We start from the raw sequence: 20755 nt of genomic DNA on the forward strand, positions 1-20755 counted from the left end.
TTTGCAGCTATGGAAGGTACCTAGCCCAAGTAAGGTACCAAAGGTAAGACAGCCTGGACTGCTGGAGGTGTCTGAGGCGGTGCGGGAAGGAACTTGGAAGGTGCGATTTGCCTGCGGCCACTCGATTTAGCGCAAATTTGGGCCCGGGCGTGTCTTGGGGTCCTTCAATCGGTGGTGCTTTAGTGCCAGCGCGGGTGCTGTTTGAGGCAATTGGGGGTGGAGGTGAGAGGTGAGAGGTTCCTGTTCCTGGTCGGGGAAGCTTAGGTAACGGAGGTACATACCTTTCTTTGCCCTGGGCTTGCAGAAGAGCTTGGGTGCCGTGGGTGCTTATTACCTAGGTACGGATAGTGCTTCTAGGTATCCGTAAAGGTACTGTTAATGGCCAGGCGGCGGCCATGGGTGCTTGGGTGCTACTGCTTGGGCAGACCGGCAGGATGCAGCTGGTCTGTGCGCTACGTGGCGGACGACGTGGGGACGTGCCACTGGTGGTCTTTCCTCCCCGCTCCCAGTGCTCCCACGGCTCCCACAAGTACGGATTTTGGCTGATTTACCTAATCACCAACCGCCGTGCCGCCCATGGAAGACCTGATGCTTCCCTCAGTGGAGGGCAGCGACGGCAGTCCAAGAGAAGAGCTCCCCGGTAATTGAGCTGCTTGCAGAATCGGGTTCGTACATTTCCTGACGTAAGCAAATCTCCAAACGCCTGTCCTGAGACCCCCAGTCTGACAGAGAGAGAGAGAGAGAGAGGTTGTCGACTGCACCAGATCTGCACGAAACCAGTGAACGTCCCTTTTTTTATTTTCCCGTCTATTTCGACGCCATCCCGCCTTGCCTTGCATTCCACGACATTGCCAGGTTCGATCAACCCAGTCACTGGCTGCTGGACCCAATAACCTTTTCGCTGCAATCAGCTTCCAACCGAATCACGAGATCATTCCTTGCACTGGACCCCTTGCCGAATCGCGTGCAGTGTACAGAGTACTGAGACGATACCTTGGCCCAACTGAACCCTTCCAAGTCGTTTGCGATTACCTTACCTTAGGTACACAAAACTCCACGCACAACATCTCGCAACTCTGCGCTGTTCGCGAACCTGTTGAACCAGCACTTGGACTCTCGGAACGCTGGCAACGTCCACTGACCCGACGGCGCGTTGAAAGAAGCACTCAGCCTGGGGAACCCCCCTCCCCCCCCTCCCCAACGCCAGCAACCTTTCAGGGATCCCACGTCGCCTTCATCTACGTCACGGCCCTTTCGCGTAACCGGCACCATGTTCTGTTTACGGAGGTGAGAGTCAAGAAGCAATACCTTGAGCCATCGTGATTGTCCCTACTGACGACTTCCACAGCTGGCTCCCCCTCCTCTTCATCCCGACCAACGCCTCGCCGGCCTTCATCTTCCTATTCTTCATCTGCACCTATTTCCTCAACCGGCCCTGCGTCTACTGCAGCTTCCTGCTCTTGATCCTCTTCCTCACCTCGTGCAACTGGTCCGACCGCTGCTTCTTCGACTTCAGCAGCAACTGGTTCCAACCCCGTCCGCCGACCTCCCTCCCGCTTCCCGAGCTCGATCCGAATACCAGCTTCAACGCCTCCGTGGTGGAAGTCATCAACTCAACAGCCAGCGCTCTAGCCGGGGCTGCGGCTGAAGAACTCGCGCGGCAGAGACAGGAGTGGACGGGCTTGGGCATCGAGTGGCTGCGTAGTCTGCTGGGCCGGAGGGAATGGCGGGTCGATTGCCTTGACATCAACATCCGCTTGTAGGCGATGTTGCCGTCAGGCTGTGCGAAGGGAATGAGTGTTCATGAGTAACGACTGCTTGCGATGTTGGGAAAAGACGGCACGATAATAGGGCAGGAAAATGGACAGGCGGTGTACCACAGTGGTTCCCAGGTGCATTCCAGGGCGTTTTTATATTGAACATGGTGCGTGCCGTGTGAGATAGAGCACCGGGCATATTGGACACTAGGCTTTCCGAGGGGCTTGTTTTGCCCGTATAGAACAGAACGATTGTGCTCCGTAGGGTCATTCCTTTCAGCACTGAGTATATAAATGTATTCAACACGATACCAAGCAAACCCGAACTCTGCGCCACTCTCTAGCTTGACCTGTCTGCAGAAGCTTACCACTTACGTCTTGAAAGCCACATCCAGACAGTCGGCGGTACTTCGTCCGGACAGCTTGCTCGTGTTGTTCGTCTCCTCCCATCTCTAACCTCGGTGTACCTTAACCGGGGCAGCAAACACGAAGTCAAGTGCAAGCGCGGCAGATGGGAGACTTCTATTGCATGAAGTATCTTGTATTCAGTATCGTCGTGTGATAGGGGGTAGATAGTACCGATTTACTTAGTGCCTTACGCCTGTGTTATCAAGATACCCTTAGTCTCTCGCACTGCGGATGACCGCCTGTCTAACAGCGTCCGTTTCAATCTTGCTCGGTGTTGGGAGAAGATACAAGGTATAAAGATAGGAGATGAAGGTCATGCTGATAATGATGTTCACCTCTGACTAGACGTTAGCGATACATTTGAGCACTTCTCGTGGTGTTGAAAGCCAGTGTGGTAAACAAATGTGGCTCGTCTAAGCAGGGACTCAGAACACGATCTGTATGATCGCTCGTGAATGTATTTAGACGTCAGTCATTTCACATCAAAGCCATTTCGACGACTCCAGTTCAACGAATCCAGCTCGACGATAGCGTCTCTGTGAGATCAAGCTCGAAGCTGATGTCCGCATCCAAGCGATACGTTACCTCTACCATGATGATGGTGATGATGATGTGCGTTTGACCAAACCGTCTGACATTGGCCGAGATCTACACTCTCTGAAAAGCATGGACTGGGATGTCAAATACCATGGGGGCCACTTGCCTCCGGGAAATACTGACAGAATTGAATCTAGACGAGCCTCCATAAAAATTTAGGGATAGAACGAGATACATTTGCGCTGCTTCAATATAATTCCATACATATTTTATGTTAGGAGAATGAGAGCCTTCTCAAGAAGAGCTTCTGTATTACTAGCTGCCAGCATGCTGAATGAAGTGGCTAGCTATGCTGCACACCAAGGCCAGTCTTCGCGGTACTGGATTCAAGAGACATCGCCATGAGGCAGCCCCAGTTAAGAACTGACTAGTAAGTTCAATACGTTTCTGGAATGGAAATTTCAGACTCATCGAGATGAAAATGTCATATTAAGGCCACAAGTCAAGGTAGGGTGGGTTCAATTATCGAGCTTGGGGATAAGCGACTTCATATGTGGGCGAGGAAGAGTGAAATATCCCCACCATAAAAGGCTTAGAAATAATTTTTTATTGCTCACCCTTGTTTGCAATTGACACATCCTATCTAATGGAAGAAGGTTGGAAGGGGCACCATGGGATGTGGTGGTACCCAGGCAGCCTGCCCCCAGCATGCCCGCATATCTTGTTGAGACTGCTCGATGGTGAGATCATAACATGACTACTTCTCAGCAAAGCTACTGATAGACGGATCATTGGTGTGAGCCCGAGACTCCGCTGAAAATTGTCTGAATGTTGAGTAGAAAAGCCTTCATCACATTCCTCCGATATTCGTCTTACATGTATGCAATCCAAACCTTGGAAGCTCTAAATAGAGTACAACTGAAGCTATTTCTTTGCGACGAAGTCCACGTCACCTTCGAGTTTGGCATTGAAATCTAGATGGACATGCGGACCCGTTAAGAGACTTTGGTTCCACCGCTGCGAGGCAGACCGTGGAATAAATGCATGAGGGAGATTTTGGAGGCTATGAGGAGCATTTCAACTTCTTTGGTTCGCAGGCAAGACAACCTAAGCTCAATGTGATTTTTCAAGGACGATGGATACCTTTTATCGTGACCGAGATATACTTCAGTACTTGTCGATTGGAAGACGAGTCTATATTGTAATTGTCTGCCAATTTATGCTTATGCAAGACCCCACGGACACGGTCATCCAATGCCAGCAGCGGTTAACACTAATAGACTGGAGAACCCTCGCCTGAGGCCCTGGGCTACATAAGGTAGTCTACGTTCACGGATGAGCGGCAACTGCGGGATGTCTGCCTTTGTCACGGATCAAAGTGCCGAGCAGACAACATGGCGACCCACGTGCGGATACACAGCCGTTTGCAACTAAGCCTCGTGAAGATTCGAGGTATTGATCACTTGTTGGCGAACTTTTCTCTCGATCACACGAAGCTCTACAAAGTTCCGAAAGAGACTTACTAGCTATAATAACTGTAAGCTGAGAAGCCAAGGGCATTCCACTTGGCACCTTTAGCAAGCCTCAAGGCTTTGCCAAACAAGCTTCACACTGACGTGGACGGCTGGCGATGAGGCAGTGCTTAGTTAGTGATCGGTACATGCCTACGAATACTTCAGTCAAACCAACTGGAGCAGATGTTCACCGTTGTAGATAGTAGAGCCAAGCCGGCAGTCGAATTCGGGCGGCGTGGTGCCAGCGTGATTTGTCGTACCGATTTGGGGGCCAGGAATAAACTTTGGACAAGCATGATCACCAGTCCCGAGGCTTAGTATCCCGGACTTGGAGGCACTGACGAGTTCTCAATTAAGGTTTACCGCGTTTCCGGGTCAGGGAACGAGGACCGATCGACCGGCCGTCTTGGGAACGGGCAAACGGGGATCATCATGGATCAAGAGGCCGGAGGAGCTTGCGCGGTCGCCGTAAGAGGCGCGGAAGGCCGGTAGGGCGGGGCGGACCTGGATGTTTTCGTCGCGGGGGCGGTGCCGCCGACGAGTCCCGGGACCCAGCCCTGCCCACATCACGGCGCACACGTCAACGGCAACACCGGGCAATTAATATCGATCATGGTGATGTGCAAGCTTGCATCGGGTTGTGGCGCGATCCCTCTCAGTGAGTGGATGCTTGGCGTCAGCTTTTCGCCATTGCTGCCCAGGTTGTATGTCGTGTGAGTGACCACCCGTTTGAGGAGAATGACTTTTTAGTCTTCTTGTCAGTCAATGATACCTAGTCCAGGCTCATCCTTGAATAATGGACCCCGGCCGAGAGCCTCTACTTGACCCTCGCCCTCTTACTATGATGCTCATCTGCATTTGGAGGCGAACCTTGCAGGAGCGGTGGGGCAGATGCGATGAGTGCGAGTGCAGAGGCAGAGGACGCAGTATGTATTCGTAGGTACGCATACCCAAAATCTCTCCACTTTCAGCAATGTCCAAGGTCTATTCGTAGCTCAGCATCTTGGACCATGTCCAGACTCCAAAGTCCTGGTCAGTGGAAGAAACGGTTGATGAAGAGCATTCTCCAGTTGCGGCGGAAATAGAAACAGTTTGGGAGAGAGCATCTCGATAGATTCCGTCAGTTTGATTCAGGCATTCCTTCTCTTCGCCCGACGGTTGGAAAATTGAGACAATTCGAGGGCGTGTGTTCAGTCGGGAGCGCCGGCAGACGGCCAAGACAATGCCAATTCTCCCACCACCAACCATAACGCTTTGCGAGATCCCCAGCCTTTTTTGTCTGGAGAGAGACAGGGTCGTCTTGCTGACGCTGTATGTAGAGGAGACCAACCGTACCAAAGTATCACAGCATCACTACGTATCCGTAACTATAATCTGTATCTGTAATTATGTATAAGGATGGGACATGGCAATCCGTACCAAGGTGATTTGTTGTTGATCTTGTTTGGCCGTTTCGGCGCCGAAGCATGCAGCCACAATTGACTGCAGACACGAGGGCGAACATCGGATTGCTTTCTCATTTCGATATGATTGCCGCCTCCCTTTCTGCTGGTAAGTTCTGAGCGATGCTTCCCAGCCTGAAAGCCACTGCTGCCTCCGACCGCAAGTTGTTGTCCCCCTCGGCAAAGGGTGCCGGTTGTCGACGCCAACCACGCGGCCAGTGACGAGTTGCCATAGTTGACAGGAGAAACCTGAAACCGGGGGGCCGCGAAAGCTTCTGTTGCTAGCCGCCAAACTTGTGTTGACTAGCGACGACTCCTTGGGCGTGCCGTGGCCCGTTAAGAGAGAAAGGGTCACTGTTGGTTTGGTCACACAGCTCTGGGTCCGACAACATCGGACAAGCTGAAGCCTGACGCGAGGACGGGAGGGAGGCGGACGATGGGCGGAGCGGAAGTCATTGAGCCACAAAGAGCGGGCACTTACGCCACGGCTCTCAGCATTCGTGCCAGGGCATGCCAGTGTGTGTATCTGCAGATTCGTGGTCCTGATGCTGAATTATGCATCTAAAAAATCATCAATGGGCAGAAAAAATGGACAGTCTCTTTCGCCGATTCGACTGGGAGACAAGAGTTGAGTTGAAGACAGCCGTTGTCGCCAAAAGGGATAAGTGGCAGGGGTGTCTTGGAGCTGGGCCACGCGTCGCTGTGGGGCCACCGGCGCCAAGTGCCAATTGGAGCGGACTGAGGTTGATTGACCAGCCGAGAGTCGAGACTGAGAGGGCGTGAGGGCGTGAGCTTTGAAGTGAGAGGCGGCAGCGGAACGGGTAAAGTGGAATGTTGAGGTTGCTGGTGCCGGGACGTTTGGCTTCTGGAAGGGGAAAGGGGTGGTTTTTGGGCCCTGGATATTTCAGCTTTCAAGCCATTCCACTAAACTCTGGGCACAATCTGGTTGGATGTCTGGTTTGATCGACCTGTGGGTTCGGATGGACGACTCGAGTCGTTCATCGTGTCTTTCTGTGTCAGTCGTGTCAACATCAGACGTTACGCTGAGGCAGAGCCGCTGATCGCCATACGCAGAGCGGATTGATTCTATATTTGCGCCTGATAGCCAGAGGTTGATAGTTGATAGTGACGCTGCTGGTTCCCTAGTTGAATGGTCTTGGCTCCTGAGACCAGAATCCGTATTCCGTAGGCTGTATCCGTACCCCGTACACGATACGGTCTGGCAGGATCCTATATGCCAAGTAGCGGAACGGGGTTCATTGTGTCGCCGGCGCGCATATCGACAGAAGCCCAGAGACGGCCAAGGTGACGCCCCGACGGAGCGGCTACACGCCATTGGACGGGAGGAGGGAAGCTGACTGGCGCCAAGGGGGCGTGTTGAGACTTGAGAGTGAGGGTGAGACTCCTAAGGAACCAAAGCCGCGCCAATCTGCCCATGCAAGCCATGGTCCGCGGGTAGGAAATGGGGTAAAGGTAGCTTCTCGTGCCTGTGCTGTGCGGTGTGTGCCTTGGTGTTCAGTTTTGTTCCAAGCTGTTTGATCCGATGCCGATTACCTTGGGCTAGGTATGTGTGTCCGTGTCCGTCGGGCGCAGCAGCGAGTGACCTGGGCTGCTTCCATGGGTTTAAGGCGAATATGCAGATTTCGGGGGATTCAACGTCGGATGAGTTCAAGGATGACTGGGAGACGGGAATCTCTGATGGGAATTTCTCGATGCTCGCACTCGCCAATGGGCACGCGACACTCGAGTAACTTGGCCCGGGATTTGCCTTATTCGCTGTGCACCAAATCGTCCCGTCATCGATATTTCAGTCCCGCGAAATTGGTGATTTGGGGTATCATGGAAGGAACCGCCCAGAATCTGGATGTGTGCCCCCGGGCAGGAACTACACTGCGAAGTACCTACGTAGTAGGAATTGGGGAGCAGCGGACAGGGGCACCTTCCATCTGGATGGGTCCATGGGGACTTGGGGAGGTCCCATTGTGACGCTGGCAGCTCCGATAAGGAAGGATCACAGTCCCGTCGTCAGGTGCCCTCTTGCCGTTTCGGCCAAACGGCGATGGATCAACACTCAACAACTCCACCTCGGCATTTGCTTAAACGAATTCGTCTAGATGCATCCCCTTTTCTTAAGTGCATTCGCATCCCTCATCATTCATGAGATGACTTGAGTATTGAGATGACTGCAATTGACTCTGCGGCTGACCGACTGCCACTTCGGACTATGCTGCTGATATCAGATTGTCGAGACAACCTATTCCAGGGCTGTCCTTAGTTACAAGTTACCCGGCCTGTCGGCACACTCGGCACTAAGCCTAGCACCGAGCAAACGGCGGTGCATAGCAGAGGATGGATTTAGTCGCACACACACAATGTGACACCTCAATCAAGGACGATATCGAGGAGAGAAGAGACCAAGGCAGATATCGGCTAGGCGACTATATCCCCTAGCTCCGCGCAAGTGGCGCCGGAGCTGACCTTGACGCTGGAGCCACCCCCAAATTGTGCCAAGCCCGTTAGCGGCTTATGCGGCGACTGGCAAGTCTGGGAAGTCTGGGACCACCTGCATTTGCCTTGCACTCAAATTGGGAGAGACTTGCAAGAAAATTCACCAAGGAAGGGGAAGGAGCACGAGAGCAGAACGCGAGCAACAGCAGGAGCACACGACACTCGACCCCTCCCTCCCTCTTCCTCCCCTTTGTAAACTCCCAGAATCCTAACGGAAGGACCCAAACACCCAATGGCAGGACCCCCGTCTCCACCCCTGCCGTTCCGAGCTTGGAGAGTCAGAGGGCAAGTGCAACTGCCAACTGCAGATTCTGATATTCCGCCCACGCTCCAACTCCAACGTCTCCTTTCTCTCACCCCTGCTGCCACCCGACCTTTCCTTGGTTCCTTGACCCCCGTCTTTCCCGGACCACACCCACCGGATCCCATTTTGCTCAAGCTTCTTTTTTGAGATTGTCCCTCCGGCGGAATGCTCCTTGAACGAACCTCGCCAGTCTGTGTTGATTTATTTGGTTTGATTAACCTTTCAATGGACCCGATGGGCCCTCGTCTGGCTACGAATACAATCGCAGGCGCAGCAGTGTCAGTACCACCGTAGGACGCGGCCTGTCACCCGCTCCCGGCCACCGGCGACAGCCCGGGCCTTGGCCGCCCTGCCTCCATCAACTCCTTTCGACGCGGGATTACGTATGCTGCTCAAACATGGCGCATACGCGCAAACCCGCCAGTCTCAGTCTCTTTCCGACTCCCGTCTCTTGCAAAGGAATGTGGGAGTATGCCTCTACAGAGTATCAGTACCACCGTCGTACGTACGCCCTCTACGGATACGTAGTACGTAGAGCTTGTCTATACTCCGTAAGGCAGTGCTACTACCGTTATGTGCGACCTAGGCGGCTTAGACAGCGGAACGGCTGGAGGCGAGACATGAGGTGCCCAATGGTCCCCGGGGAGGGAGGAGGAGTGCCTGTTGTGTCTCTCTTCGTTGTTGTTCTTGTCTCCTTGGCTCTGTTGGATAATATTCAACAACAAGGGACACTCAAATGCAAGAAAGGAGGCCCCTTGGAAAGACTGGAGCTGGGAACAGCATTATCATCTTGGCAAAGAAACCGAAAGCTGCAAAAAAAAAAAAAAAAAAAGTCTCCAAGAAGATCCAGTTCCATAGGTGCTCCATGGGATGCGTGGGGATTCTTTGCCATGGCGGGACTCGGGATGCTGCACTAACACCATGACCAGGATCACCACACACCCTCCACAAGCCCACTCCCACACCCTCAGCCGTCTCCCGTCTCGCTCTCTCTCGTCACCACACGCCTCTCTCTCCTCTGGGCCCATGTACCCGTACGAATACACGAATCCCACTCCATCCACCTCCCACACATCCATTTCCATGTACTTAGATATCACCTCCTCCTGCCCTGCCGCGCATCCCTAATGTCCGCTCCGGTCTTCTTCTCTTACCTCTTACTTCTTGGCATCTGCGTGTTTTGACATCCTTCGGTATCATAGACATAGACCTGACCACGACATCACGGTCTGAACACCTGCAGCAACGCATTTCGCCATTTCATCCTCTGCCTTCAAGAGTGGTTCGGCTCGTTACTCGTCTTCGCCCTCGGTCTCCCTCTTTGGAGCTCGTCTTAACTCGTCTTATACACCACGTCGCCGTTGCCTGATCAGCTTTAACGATACCCACAAGCCGCCCACTCTTCAATTTTGACCAACCTCCAGAAACCAAAGGGTTTATTCTACGCTCTCACCTATTCCAGTCGCTACTAGTCCTCATCAACCTTGATTTGAGGCAGTTAAGAACCGAACTACCTTCATCGGCGCCTCTGGCACCTGTCATACCCACCTTCACCTCCTTCCTGCCTCGCATCGGCCACCTCCCGAAGACGAAATCTTGGCATTACGAGGCCTCCAGCAAACTCGACAAACAACTGCACTCCCCTATTTTTTTTTGATTTTGTTTTGGAACTTGGGATTGTTTTGCCGTCATTGCTACTGACTAACAATTCCTCCTTCTGGATTTCGATATCAAGAACCCCGCTCAAGTGACACAACAACGCATCTAGCCAATATGCGCTTCGACCTCATTCTCCCTCTCGCCGTGATGGGCCTCACATCAACCGTTCTTGCGGCACCTCAAGCGGCCAGAGACGTCAGCCAATCCTCGTCACCAGCCATAGAAAAACGCGAGGACACCAAGTACTTCCACGAGCCCTGCTGCGGTGAAGAGCTTGGCCACTACGATATCCGTTACTTCAAGCAAGCGGTGGGCTACGACGACCACCGCGTTGTTCTCCGCAACCTCGTCCGCTCTTACCTGACCATCACCAAGAAGCTCAAGGTTGAGACATGGCTTGCCCACGGCACACTTCTGGGTTGGTGGTGGAACGGCAAGATCATGCCGTGGGACTACGACCTCGATGTCCAGGTCTCGACGGCGACTCTGTACTGGATGGGCCAGAACCTGAACCGCACCGAGCACGACTTCGACTGGACCGACAAGGATGGCAACGCTAGAAAGGAGCGCTACCTCCTCGACGTCAACCCGCACGGCACTGACAAGGACCGCGGCGACGGCCAGAACATCATTGACGCCCGCTGGATCAACATGGCCAACGGTGCCTTTATCGACATTACTGGCCTTGCCGAGCGCGATCCCTCCGGAATGCCTGGTGTCTGGAGTTGTAAGAACTACCACCGCTACCGCACCACCGACCTGTTCCCCATGCGTGAGACCGAGTTTGAGGGCGTTCCCGCCACCATTCCCTACAGCTTTGAGCGCATTCTTTCCGAGGAGTATGGTACCAAGAGCTTGGTGACTACCGAATGGCAAGGGTAAGTTTAGCGATCTGCGTTGGGATCCATGCTTTTACCCCCAAAAAAGCTTTGATCCTGGCGGCGGAATTCCGACTCTTATTTTCACGACTAACACGAGATACAGACACAAGTGGGAGCCCGAGCAAAAGGAGTGGCTCAAGACGCAGCAGTAGCCGAAAACGAAATCGGCATGATCAATTTGGATCAGTTCAAGCGATGACTTTTCCGAGTTGCAATTCGGCATACGGCTTTTCTTTTTCGTTCCCTTTTGAAGCAAACATCATGGGCATTTGGGCGGCAGCATTCGGCGTCGCCGTACGCCCATATTCATTGGCGGTGTTTCCGGACATGGCATAGGCATGGCATCAAGGCGTTCTAGGAAAGGAATATCATACCGGGAGGACACTCGGACGAGGTCACTCTCTTTTCTTTTTTCTTTTCACAGCATTCATGAAGAAGGTGGCATTTTGTACGAGTATCAGCATTCCTCACCCATTGGGTAGAAAGATGTCACTACCTTAGATGAACCATCGGATTGAGGGTTTAGACGATCATGCTAAAAAGTATGATACGAATCACAAACATGGTACCTAGTCGGGCACCTAGTCAAAAAACATCTGCGAGCAGACGTTCATCGTGATTGAGATGATAGCTAATCCAGCAACCAGGACCAGCGAGGCTGATTTATATTCCAAGTTCAAACCACCAACGCCTGCGCAATGCTGAAATCAGAAAGCAGGGATAGAGAAACACTAAACGAACGCTTCAACGTTGCCCCATAACCCCACGTAGTCCCTTATGACGATGGGCCAGAGTCGGGCTTTCCTCCATCCCTCCTTTCCATGTTCATCTTCTTGGCTCTCTCCTCTGCAGCCTTTGCCAGAATCTCTCGTCGGCTCAGACCAGCGTTACCACCACCACCACCTCCTCCCACGACGAAATCGCCGCCTTCCCAACCGCCATGGTCCTCAACATCCTCCTCATCTTGTCCTGGCGCATAATACGAAGACCCCTCTCCGACCGTGTTGCCGCCATGCTTCCAGTCCGCCGAGTCAACTTCACGCTCGATCTGATGACAAAGATCCCAAAAGTTGCGATCGTGGTCGCTGTGTTCGTTATGCGCCAGCTCGTGGCACAAGGTCTTGCGAATCGTCTTGTAGTCTCTGTATCCATCGTGCGCATCCGTCCTTAGCCTCAGCTCGATCGCTTCTCCGTTATTGCGGTTCAAGCCAAGGAGTCGAGTCGTCCCCTCGTGGTTGGACTGCGTGTTGGACAGGGGCTCCATCTCCGTCAAGAGACCGACGCTAAATTTGTGCTTGCGCATGGAGGCGCGGATGCCTGGGTCCTCCTTGAGTCTCTCGAGAAGAGCTAGGGATCGCTCCGGACGCGGGAGACCTGCGAGTGGCCGGACGGAGAGGAAGGTGTAGGTGCTGTCCGCCTGCGCGCGCCCTTGGTCTCTCCTCCTCGAGGGCCGGTTCTGTCTGCGGGCGGCGCTGCGTGCGGCGTTTCGCTTTGCGGCGAACTCGGATGCGGCTTGGAGGGAGGCGACCTCCTTGGCCTCGACGCCCATGAGCATGATCTTTTTATTTTGTAGGTCGAGGAGGGACATGTCGGGGTCTTTAAAGGGGGGTTTCAGGAGGCCGACTTTCGGGATGATGAACTTTTGATTTGAGGCGGGGATTGAGAGGGTGTCTTCGACATCTTCGGAGAGGTGGGTGATTGTTCCGTCCGAGGGGAATTTGAAAGTGTGTGGTATGTTGCGGTGGGTGAGAGTGATGGTGATGGCTTCATCGGCGGAGTCGTCGTAGTCGGACTCGCACGAGTGTGTTTCGGTCATGGTGGAGGCTCGAATTGGTGATCGTCGGATTTGGTGTATGGATAGAGCTTGGAGAATGGCCAAGGTGTTTTGCTAGTACGTAAGTACTAGGTAAGATATGTGCAGTGTTCCAAAGACTGGTAATCGTAGCGCCAAGCTGTGCGTCTATATACAGAATGGGTGGCGCTCATGGAAATGTTGGGAAACACAGCGAGTGCGGGTTGAGGCACAGATGGCCACCCCGTGATGGGACTCTCGGAGGTTTGTCATTCAGGCAGCTTTGTAATACGTCACGGCTTGGCGCACCTGGGAACTCCCCGACCTCCGTCGCATTCGGGGCAGCGGCTTAGACTTGAAAGTGGAGTCCGCGATTCCCGTAGCGCATATTCGGGGTTTCCGCCCCGGCTTGCATGATTACCTCAGCCGTGGTCGGGGCACCTTGCAGCGCTGAAGGACCCCACAGCGTATAGGTGCCTTAGTCTCCAGGAACAAAACTATGGAAGAGCGAGGTGTCTCATATTCATTGCCGTGCCTTACCTAAGCCTGTCAATCTGTCTCATATTAGGTAAGGCGGATAACGGAAGCAGCCAACCGTAGCAGCTCGCCCTGGAGTGTGTGGCTCGAGTGTCGGTTCCAGCTTCCAATGAGCTTGCAATCGCGTTCGTGTCCTTTCGACCTCCTGGAAACCCAAAAAAAAGCTGCCAGCTGTGTCAAACGCCATTTTGAAGCTCCCTCCCCCCGGCAACCCATCAATTCCAACCTCACGACGTCAAAATACCCCCAGACCAAACCACACGATACGACACGTCACGAAGACACTCGACGACGACGACGACGAAGAACACCGCCGGCGTGCAAGAGGACCTGCACTTGCTTGATTACAACCATCCGATAAGCCGCGCTGTCACTGGCAGCTCCAAGCTCCCTCCGCGTTGAAGCTCCCTCCCGCCCCAAAATCGTCAATCGCGATTGATCGCCTCGCCGCAACCAACATATCACGATGCTCAATCTCTTTCGTATTGCCGGTACGTGTCGCCAGAACCCTCGAATATGCGATCATTCGCCGTGCTTCGGGGACTAACATGACGGGATTGCAGGGGACTTGTCCCACCTTGCCAGTATCGGCATCCTCCTCCACAAGATGGTGCAGCTGAACGTGAGCTTTGCGACTCCCACAATGTCGTCACCCAGGACCCTTATCTAATCCCTTCTCAGAGCTGTTCTGGAATTTCCTTCAAATCCCAAGCCCTTTACTTCCTGGTCTACATCACCAGGTACCTTGGTAAGCCTGTTTGCCTCGCCTCCTCCCCCCCAATCGACCTGAGCTGACCGGTGCCTATCCACCAGACTTGTTTACGACTTCCAGTCTATGGAACCTTATCTTCAAGATCCTCTTCATCAGCGCACAAGGGTACATCGTATACCTCATGACGACCGCCTACAAGCCAACCAACGACCCCAATCAGGATACTTTCCGCGTTCAGTACCTGCTCGGTGGAGCTCTCGCCCTGGCCATCATCTTCCCCTACTCCTACAGCTTCTGGGAGATCTCCTGGTCCTTCTCAATCTGGCTCGAGGCCGTCGCCATCCTGCCTCAGCTCTTCATGCTTCAGCGCACTGGCGAGGCCGAGACCATCACTACCCACTACCTCTTCGCCCTCGGCATCTACCGTGCCCTCTACATCCCCAACTGGATCTACCGTTATTTCACAGAGGCGAACCACAAGGTTGACTGGATTGCTATCACCGCCGGTATCGTCCAAACCATCCTTTACAGTGACTTCTTCTGGATCTACTACACCAAAGTGATGAAGGGCAAGAAGTTCAAGCTGCCCGTGTAAAGTCGTCTTCCCACGAGGTTTCGTTGGGCTACCGCCCTGGTAACATCCGCTAGGTTGCGGGCGTCGCGGAACAGAGTCATGGGTTGTAACAACAAAAGCTACGAACAAGCGCTGGAGCCAAATGGCGGACCATGACCTTGTTCATCTTTTTCGTCCAGTCTCTCAACAAATGTTGAGATTTTCTTAGACACTACGCAAAACCAAAAACAAACAAAGGGTTGGCCTCAGGCTGAAGGATAGGGAATATCCTCCGTGATGGCGGACGGATGCATGGCTGGCGTTGGGAGATATGGTTAGTTTTTTGCATGGACGGCCAGACAGCCAGTAGTCCACGCACGGATGGATGTGTTGGTTGAGCTGCTCACAAAGTGCCCACAGATCGACATGATCGAGAACGAAGGGAAAGAAGACCGGGACACCCAATGGTATATAGATGGTCAATGTGAAGAACGTTTCCAAATTCCCACGACCCTCACGCTCAACTCACGCAACATGTTTCCCCCACCCATCCACACTCACCTTACTCACACTCTCACAAACACGAACACGCAACCTGCGCGCACACTATTCAGCCGCTATGGCACGCGTGGATGACTCGTTCTTTTCGGTTAGTTCGCCGGCTTCCGAAATCTTGTTGCGGTTCTTGGGACGTTGAGTGAAGGTCGGTCCCTGCTGGGCCTATAGGTTTTCGTTGCCTTTGCCTAACTTGGAGGGGAACCAGACCCTGAACAAGGGCAATCGGGTGTGGTGGGCAGTCGGCTGACGATTCAAGGTAATGGATGTCGCCATCGGTTCCTTTTGGTTCCCCCGGCCACCCCGACCTCGAACTAGACTTTCTCCCGGGTCCGAGTCAAGTGACCCTGGACAGGGATATGCGACACCAAGGAGCTTGAGGATCGACGCTGTTGGAAGACGATCCCGCAATTGTAATTCTCCTCTCCGCCCTGGGAGCCTTGGGAGCCTCAACAGACCAGGGATCCAGTCCAACTTTGGCTTTTGAGACACCACCAAGCTCGGAACGCAGCCGAAGGTTGATGCCGCTGGACGCAACAAACACCTCCCAGCGGCAGGCATAAACTTTTCTGTCGTTTCTGTCAGCGTGCTGTTTCCAAATTCACTTGTGAAACCATGCATGCATTACAGCCAACTGGGCTCTGGGCGTCTGACCGAATGAGAAGATGGGACGGTGGCGCGCTAATCTGATCTCCCCCAGTCGGCGGCTGCTACTATCGTGACGAAAGAAGCCGCCGTGTGGCCCCGTCCCGCAACCACCCTCCCCCAAGGTCCTACTACAATGAGGCCGACTGGATTACCTGGGATGTAATATTGGCGAGGAGATGGACCAACGAGTCTCGACCCGCGCCGGCGTTGCCCAGGTAGGCTGAAAGCCGTGGGGCTCTTATTGTTCGACGGGTTAGGATGAAGCGGGCTCATGGGCCATAACATGGGCGAGGGCCGCTGACCGGTCCGCCTGAAGCCTGTCCTTTCCTGGTTTGGTCTTTTTCTTGTGTTATTCCTTTTCAGTTCGTTTCGGAGCACTCTTGCTGATTAGTCTTCTTCTGTTAATGGTGATCGAGGTTTGGTTCTTTCGTTTGGGACTACTACGGATAATATGAATGCAGTGAAGAGGAGGAACACATAATCTGACGACAATGAAATCATGGTGAAGGCTCGCCTCCCACGAATATTACTGCTCTTTGTTCTGGCCTCCCTTCTGTTGGCGGCAGTCGCGGCGGCGGATGAAGGAAGTGGGCGAAGAGCAAGATGGATGAACGGAGGAGGTCACAGGTCGCCGGCGGAACCTCAACGGAGGAGGAGAGCAGGTCATGATCTGGTCGAGGACTTATTGGGCAAGCGGGTGTTGCCGCCCACGGCATCGACAGACGACAACAAACCGGCCCGTCTCGAGGACCGCGTCGTATTAGCGGTACCAACACTACCGGCTCTATTCGGACGACAAGTAATCGGCAACCCCATTGACGCCATCAACTCGGCGTCTCGATCAGCACAGCAGGCCATTGCTTCGGCATCTCAGTCTGCTCGGGAGGCTATTCAACAAGCAAACGATCAAGTAAGACAGGCCGGAGACCGACAGAGGCAGGCAGAGGAACAGGCGAGGCAGGCCAACGATGCGGCCACCCGGGCCTCGATATCGGCCAACAACGCCGTTGTCCAGGCACAAGCGAGCGCTAAGGAGGGTATCCTCAATGCCCAGAACGCGGCCAAGGAGACTGCGAGCAAGCAGATCGCGGACAACCTTGCTATGGTCACAGCGAGTGCGCAGACACAGCTTGCTTCTCAAATCGCGAGCATCCAAGCTAGTGCCAGTAATAGTGCTGCGCAAGCGATTGCTGTTGCAACGCAATCCGCTAGTGCGGCTATATCAAATGCTCAGCAGCAAGCACAGCAGCAGATTCAAGCTGCGAGGGTACGTGGCTATTTCATGTTCAAGCGGTCGTGTTACAATCACACCATCTAACATTATACGTAGGACGATGCAAATCTGCGAGTATCACAAGCGCAAGGTGCCGCAGTATCGGTCACACAGGCGGCCCTCGCTGTCGTGGGAGCCATCATCGGTTCATCTCTCCTCACCATACTGGGCTTCTACATCTTCACTCGTTACCGGCGTAACAAACGCAAGGACCAAACGGCACGGGAATTCCGTCGTGAGATCAGCTACCCAAAGCAGAACACTCTCATGACGACCAACGCGCTGGCTATGAATAATGGCTATCCGCAAGACGTTAAACGTCCAATATCACCGACCCGGCCAGAAACAGCACGCACGACGGGGTCATCTGGGGGTATGGGCTACGCGGTCAGTGATTTTGGCGACGGGCAACCCAACTTTTCTCGGCAGACGACCTTTGTGAGCAGTACCGCGCCGCAGATGGGCATGGGTACGATACAGAGGGAACAGTCGGTGTCGAGGAGGCCGGTGCCGCCTTCGCCCAAGAAGCCGCCGTATTCTCTGTTCCCGCCAAGATCTAGGGATGGCCCGCCGGCGACGGCCTTGCCTGCTACCCCGGCCCCTGCGCGAGATCGAGAGAAGGAGAGACCTCCTCCTCTCACGATAGGCTCAGGGACAGGCCCACCACCTGCATCGGTACAAGCACAAGCACCACCGCCTCCAGCAAACAATGAAAAGCTGGACAGGGTTGATGAGGAGGGCGACGAATTTGGGGAGGGCACGAAGAACTGGCTGAGACGGACGCAGACTGTGAGTCCGTTTGGGGACCTGGCCGACACTCCGACAGGGGAGAAGGATCCGAACTGGCCGTTTGCGAGGTCTAATTCGCCGCCTCCGCCCGCGAGGTGAGAGTGACGGGCTGAAAGGCACGCGGGGTTTGGCAACAAGAGCAGTCAAGGGAAGGAGAGTCACAGATGGTGGTTCTCAAACTATCGAATGACAGGTATCAGAAAAGAAACGGAAACTTTTAATGCGCTCAGACTTTTCTGGGTAACGTTCATTATTACATTGTTCTATTAACTATTCTTCAGGGTCATGATACCCGAACTTTCATATTTTTACTTGTCTGAAATATAATACACGATTGTATTATTACAGTCTGACATTCATGCGAGACGAGAGACGGAGGTTGTCAGTAATCGCCCGCCTCTTACGATAAGTAAGTGAGTGAGTAGAGTGTGGTGTCTGTGTGTCGTGCCTGGTGTGTGTTGGATCAAAGCTTGGCAACAGAGAGTTTGGTCTCAAGTTCGAGGCCGCCTCCACATTAGACTACCGTTGCCGACACCTTTTCTGCCTCGACTACTTTTACCGCAAATGTTGACGAGGGTGGGTTGCCGAGTGGTCGGGCTCGTATCTCCGCTGGTTGTTGAGTTGGCTTTATTCGATGCCCAGAGCCGGCAGCACGTGGGAAAGGAGGACGAAGAGATGGAAGAGGAGGGGGTTGCGGCATCCGCGCCCGCGGGCGAACCGGTTTCTATGCAACTCTGTTAGAGAACTGGTTCCCCCTCTCCGCTGTGTTTGATCGACGGTTGACAGGTGGACATGACTCTGTATTTTCTCCCTCTTTTGCATCCTCTCACCTGTGCCACCTCGATTCTCTCGGATTTTCCCTGGTTTTGTGCGTGCGTGCGTGCGTGTGTACACGTGTGTTGGCGCCGTCCTTTGGGTTTCGCTCAAACGCCTGGTCGCTTACCTCGATGCTCAGAGGTGATATCTGACGAACAACCGGAGGAACTGAGGCAAAGCTTTTGGTCAAAGTCTATCGCGATGCCCAGGATGGACGGTAGGGAAGCGTCGATCTGCACGGCCTCTAGTTCACGTCGTAGATGATCAACGTCCCTTTCGTTGTGGACATTGTCTCCATCGCCGTCATCTTCGCAGCAATCATCGTCTTGTGCTTGATGCTGGCTCTCAGCTACCTTGAGCCGGATGACGGCGATCTGCTGCTGGAGTTGCCGCGCGAGATGTCGATCCACCTCGTTGGGTGATGGGGACGTTACTGAGATGGCGCCCCGGCGACGGGGCCGTCTTGACGTGGGTTCCGGGGGTAAAGAAAAGGAACGGGGCGCGTCATGACGGGTGAGGAATAGGCCGTCTGGGACGGAGTTGCTCCATAGACCTGACGAGGAGGTTTTCCGTGATGGCGGTCGAGGTGGTGTCCATAGCCACTGGAAGTATGAACCATCATCTCCGCGACTTCTCTTGATAGGCGTCGCTGGATATTCCTCTTCATCCTCTTCAGCCTGGCGTTTTCTTCGCTGGCTTGTTTGGGTCATGATGGTTCATGCAAGGGCCGGGGTCCTCAATTTCGATGTTCTCTGTTGGCTGGAGGCGGCGACTCTGAGATTCAGGTATTTCAAAGCTGAACAGCCAATCTTCGAGCTTGTAAATCCCGCGAAACTAAGTAACGATCTGGTGTAACGATGCTAGAGCCTCAAATGAACACGTCTAATTGTGGAGTTGGAGAGGTGAGATGGAGTGAAATGAGGTGATGAGACCGTGAATGAAGCTGTGTCTCGCCGCCGGTTCGTGCGCTGGCGGGGTAAAATCGACAGTCCGCCGCCTGGCGCGAGCTTCACGTTCCGGATCGAGCTAAATGGTTTCTCCCAGGGAAACAAAGATATCCATTCCACAACCCCATCTAGCCTCCAAGGGCCCATCGTGACCACTTCGCATGATTTCTCGGATCTATGGTACGCAACATGAAGTTGGGTCCGGAAAAAAGATGAGACCTGTCATCTCGGTCTCTTCGGAAGCGTTCTGGTATAGTTCCCTCTTTTCCCATATCATTACACATCCACAATCGTTATGAGGAGGGACTGGAGTCGTCAGTGCCTCGTCCCATCTTTCCTGTCGCGAGTGGAAGTTTCAGTCGGTTCGCCAAGATTTCGCACTGCAGATGAGACTGTAACTGCCGGCGGGCTTTTGTCCCGTCTTCACCCTAGCACGCCCAGCCAGAGCTTACACCATGCCCGGTCACGGTGTGAAGACGGGATGACCCCGCGAGGTGGACTACGATCCGGCGCGATGATTTTGTAAGCTCGGGTCAAAACCCGACAATAGTAGCCCTACGTAAGTCCACTCGGTATGAAACATGCGGCATACAACTTCGCTCCCAGTCGCTGGGAACCTGAGAATGTCGGCTCTAGGATGATCTGTGCTACTGAGAGACTTTGTCTTTCTTGCCTACCGAAACTGCAGGCATTCCGACTGGAGGGTCGAGGGTGTTCAATGTTGTCTATACGCAGGATTATTTGAGCAATGCATTCGTCGCTAGACCACATCCTATACCGTCTCATATGGGTATGATCACCGGACGACAGGCCCGATCTGTCAAAACGCTAGGCCTGAACTCTCGGTCATTGATGCAATGTTTGTGATGCTATTGCCCGCGTAGAACTCTTTGCATATAATACTAAGCTGGCTATAGATCATGCTGTGGTTCTTCGTCATCAATCTGTCAACTCCGTCAACCGATTGCCACCAAGTTTCTCGCCCAACAGTCGGCTAGGTGATCTCGGCCACCTCGTCTCTTCTATCGTCAAAAAAAACACAGGCCATCACCCGAATGCTCAGGCCACGGCATGTATACTGAGCATGAGATCTTAGCAAACAAACGCCTGTCTCGTCAGGCAT

The 20755-nt window shown here is 53.7% G+C and overlaps 6 protein-coding genes across 6 annotated transcripts; 4 read left to right on the forward strand and 2 right to left on the reverse strand.

Moving 5' to 3' along the window:
* Positions 1-1270: 1270 nt before the first annotated feature.
* Positions 1271-1763, forward strand: BDP55DRAFT_698573 (bladder cancer-related protein BC10-domain-containing protein; the record flags this gene model as incomplete). The annotated part of the gene is made up of 2 exons (XM_060577787.1): positions 1271-1287; positions 1349-1763. 2 exons carry the CDS (start codon positions 1271-1273, stop codon positions 1761-1763), a joined length of 432 nt encoding a protein of 143 aa, XP_060422895.1.
* Positions 1764-10276: 8513 nt separating this feature from the next.
* BDP55DRAFT_565786 (LicD family-domain-containing protein) lies at positions 10277-11162 on the forward strand (the record flags this gene model as incomplete). The annotated part of the gene is made up of 2 exons (XM_060570452.1): positions 10277-11007; positions 11114-11162. The coding sequence occupies 2 exons, from the start codon at positions 10277-10279 to the stop codon at positions 11160-11162; spliced, it is 780 nt and encodes a 259-aa protein (XP_060422896.1).
* A 623-nt stretch (positions 11163-11785) lies between these two features.
* BDP55DRAFT_565747 (WLM domain-containing protein) lies at positions 11786-12826 on the reverse strand (the record flags this gene model as incomplete). The annotated part of the gene is made up of 1 exon (XM_060570449.1): positions 11786-12826. One exon carries the CDS (start codon positions 12824-12826, stop codon positions 11786-11788), a length of 1041 nt encoding a protein of 346 aa, XP_060422897.1.
* An 854-nt stretch (positions 12827-13680) lies between these two features.
* On the forward strand, positions 13681-14820 carry BDP55DRAFT_404050 (ER lumen protein retaining receptor). Its single transcript, XM_060567318.1, has 4 exons — positions 13681-13830; positions 13903-13961; positions 14021-14087; positions 14153-14820. Exons 1-4 carry the CDS (start codon positions 13806-13808, stop codon positions 14644-14646), a joined length of 645 nt encoding a protein of 214 aa, XP_060422898.1. The 5' UTR covers positions 13681-13805; the 3' UTR covers positions 14647-14820.
* A 1335-nt stretch (positions 14821-16155) lies between these two features.
* Positions 16156-18176, forward strand: BDP55DRAFT_403996 (uncharacterized protein). Its single transcript, XM_060567317.1, has 2 exons — positions 16156-17074; positions 17138-18176. Exons 1-2 carry the CDS (start codon positions 16307-16309, stop codon positions 17966-17968), a joined length of 1599 nt encoding a protein of 532 aa, XP_060422899.1. The 5' UTR covers positions 16156-16306; the 3' UTR covers positions 17969-18176.
* Positions 18177-18792: 616 nt separating this feature from the next.
* Positions 18793-19395, reverse strand: BDP55DRAFT_638123 (uncharacterized protein; the record flags this gene model as incomplete). The annotated part of the gene is made up of 1 exon (XM_060573070.1): positions 18793-19395. The coding sequence occupies one exon, from the start codon at positions 19393-19395 to the stop codon at positions 18793-18795; it is 603 nt and encodes a 200-aa protein (XP_060422900.1).
* Between the last annotated feature and the right edge of the window lie 1360 nt (positions 19396-20755).

This window comes from Colletotrichum godetiae (genome assembly GCF_030913485.1).
Source record: "Colletotrichum godetiae strain CBS 193.32 chromosome Unknown BDP55scaffold_78, whole genome shotgun sequence".
In the NCBI taxonomy this organism is placed as follows: domain Eukaryota; kingdom Fungi; phylum Ascomycota; class Sordariomycetes; order Glomerellales; family Glomerellaceae; genus Colletotrichum; species Colletotrichum godetiae.

Coding starts and splice junctions, on each gene's coding strand:
- BDP55DRAFT_404050 (XM_060567318.1), top strand. CDS start 13,806: ATGCTCAATCTCTTTCGTATTGCCG. Junction 13,962..14,020: donor ACAAGATGGTGCAGCTGAAC/GTGAGCTTTGCG, acceptor ATCCCTTCTCAG/AGCTGTTCTGGAATTTCCTT. Junction 14,088..14,152: donor CTACATCACCAGGTACCTTG/GTAAGCCTGTTT, acceptor CCTATCCACCAG/ACTTGTTTACGACTTCCAGT.
- BDP55DRAFT_403996 (XM_060567317.1), top strand. CDS start 16,307: ATGGTGAAGGCTCGCCTCCCACGAATATTACTGCTCTTTGTTCTGGCC. Junction 17,075..17,137: donor AGCAGATTCAAGCTGCGAGG/GTACGTGGCTAT, acceptor CATTATACGTAG/GACGATGCAAATCTGCGAGT.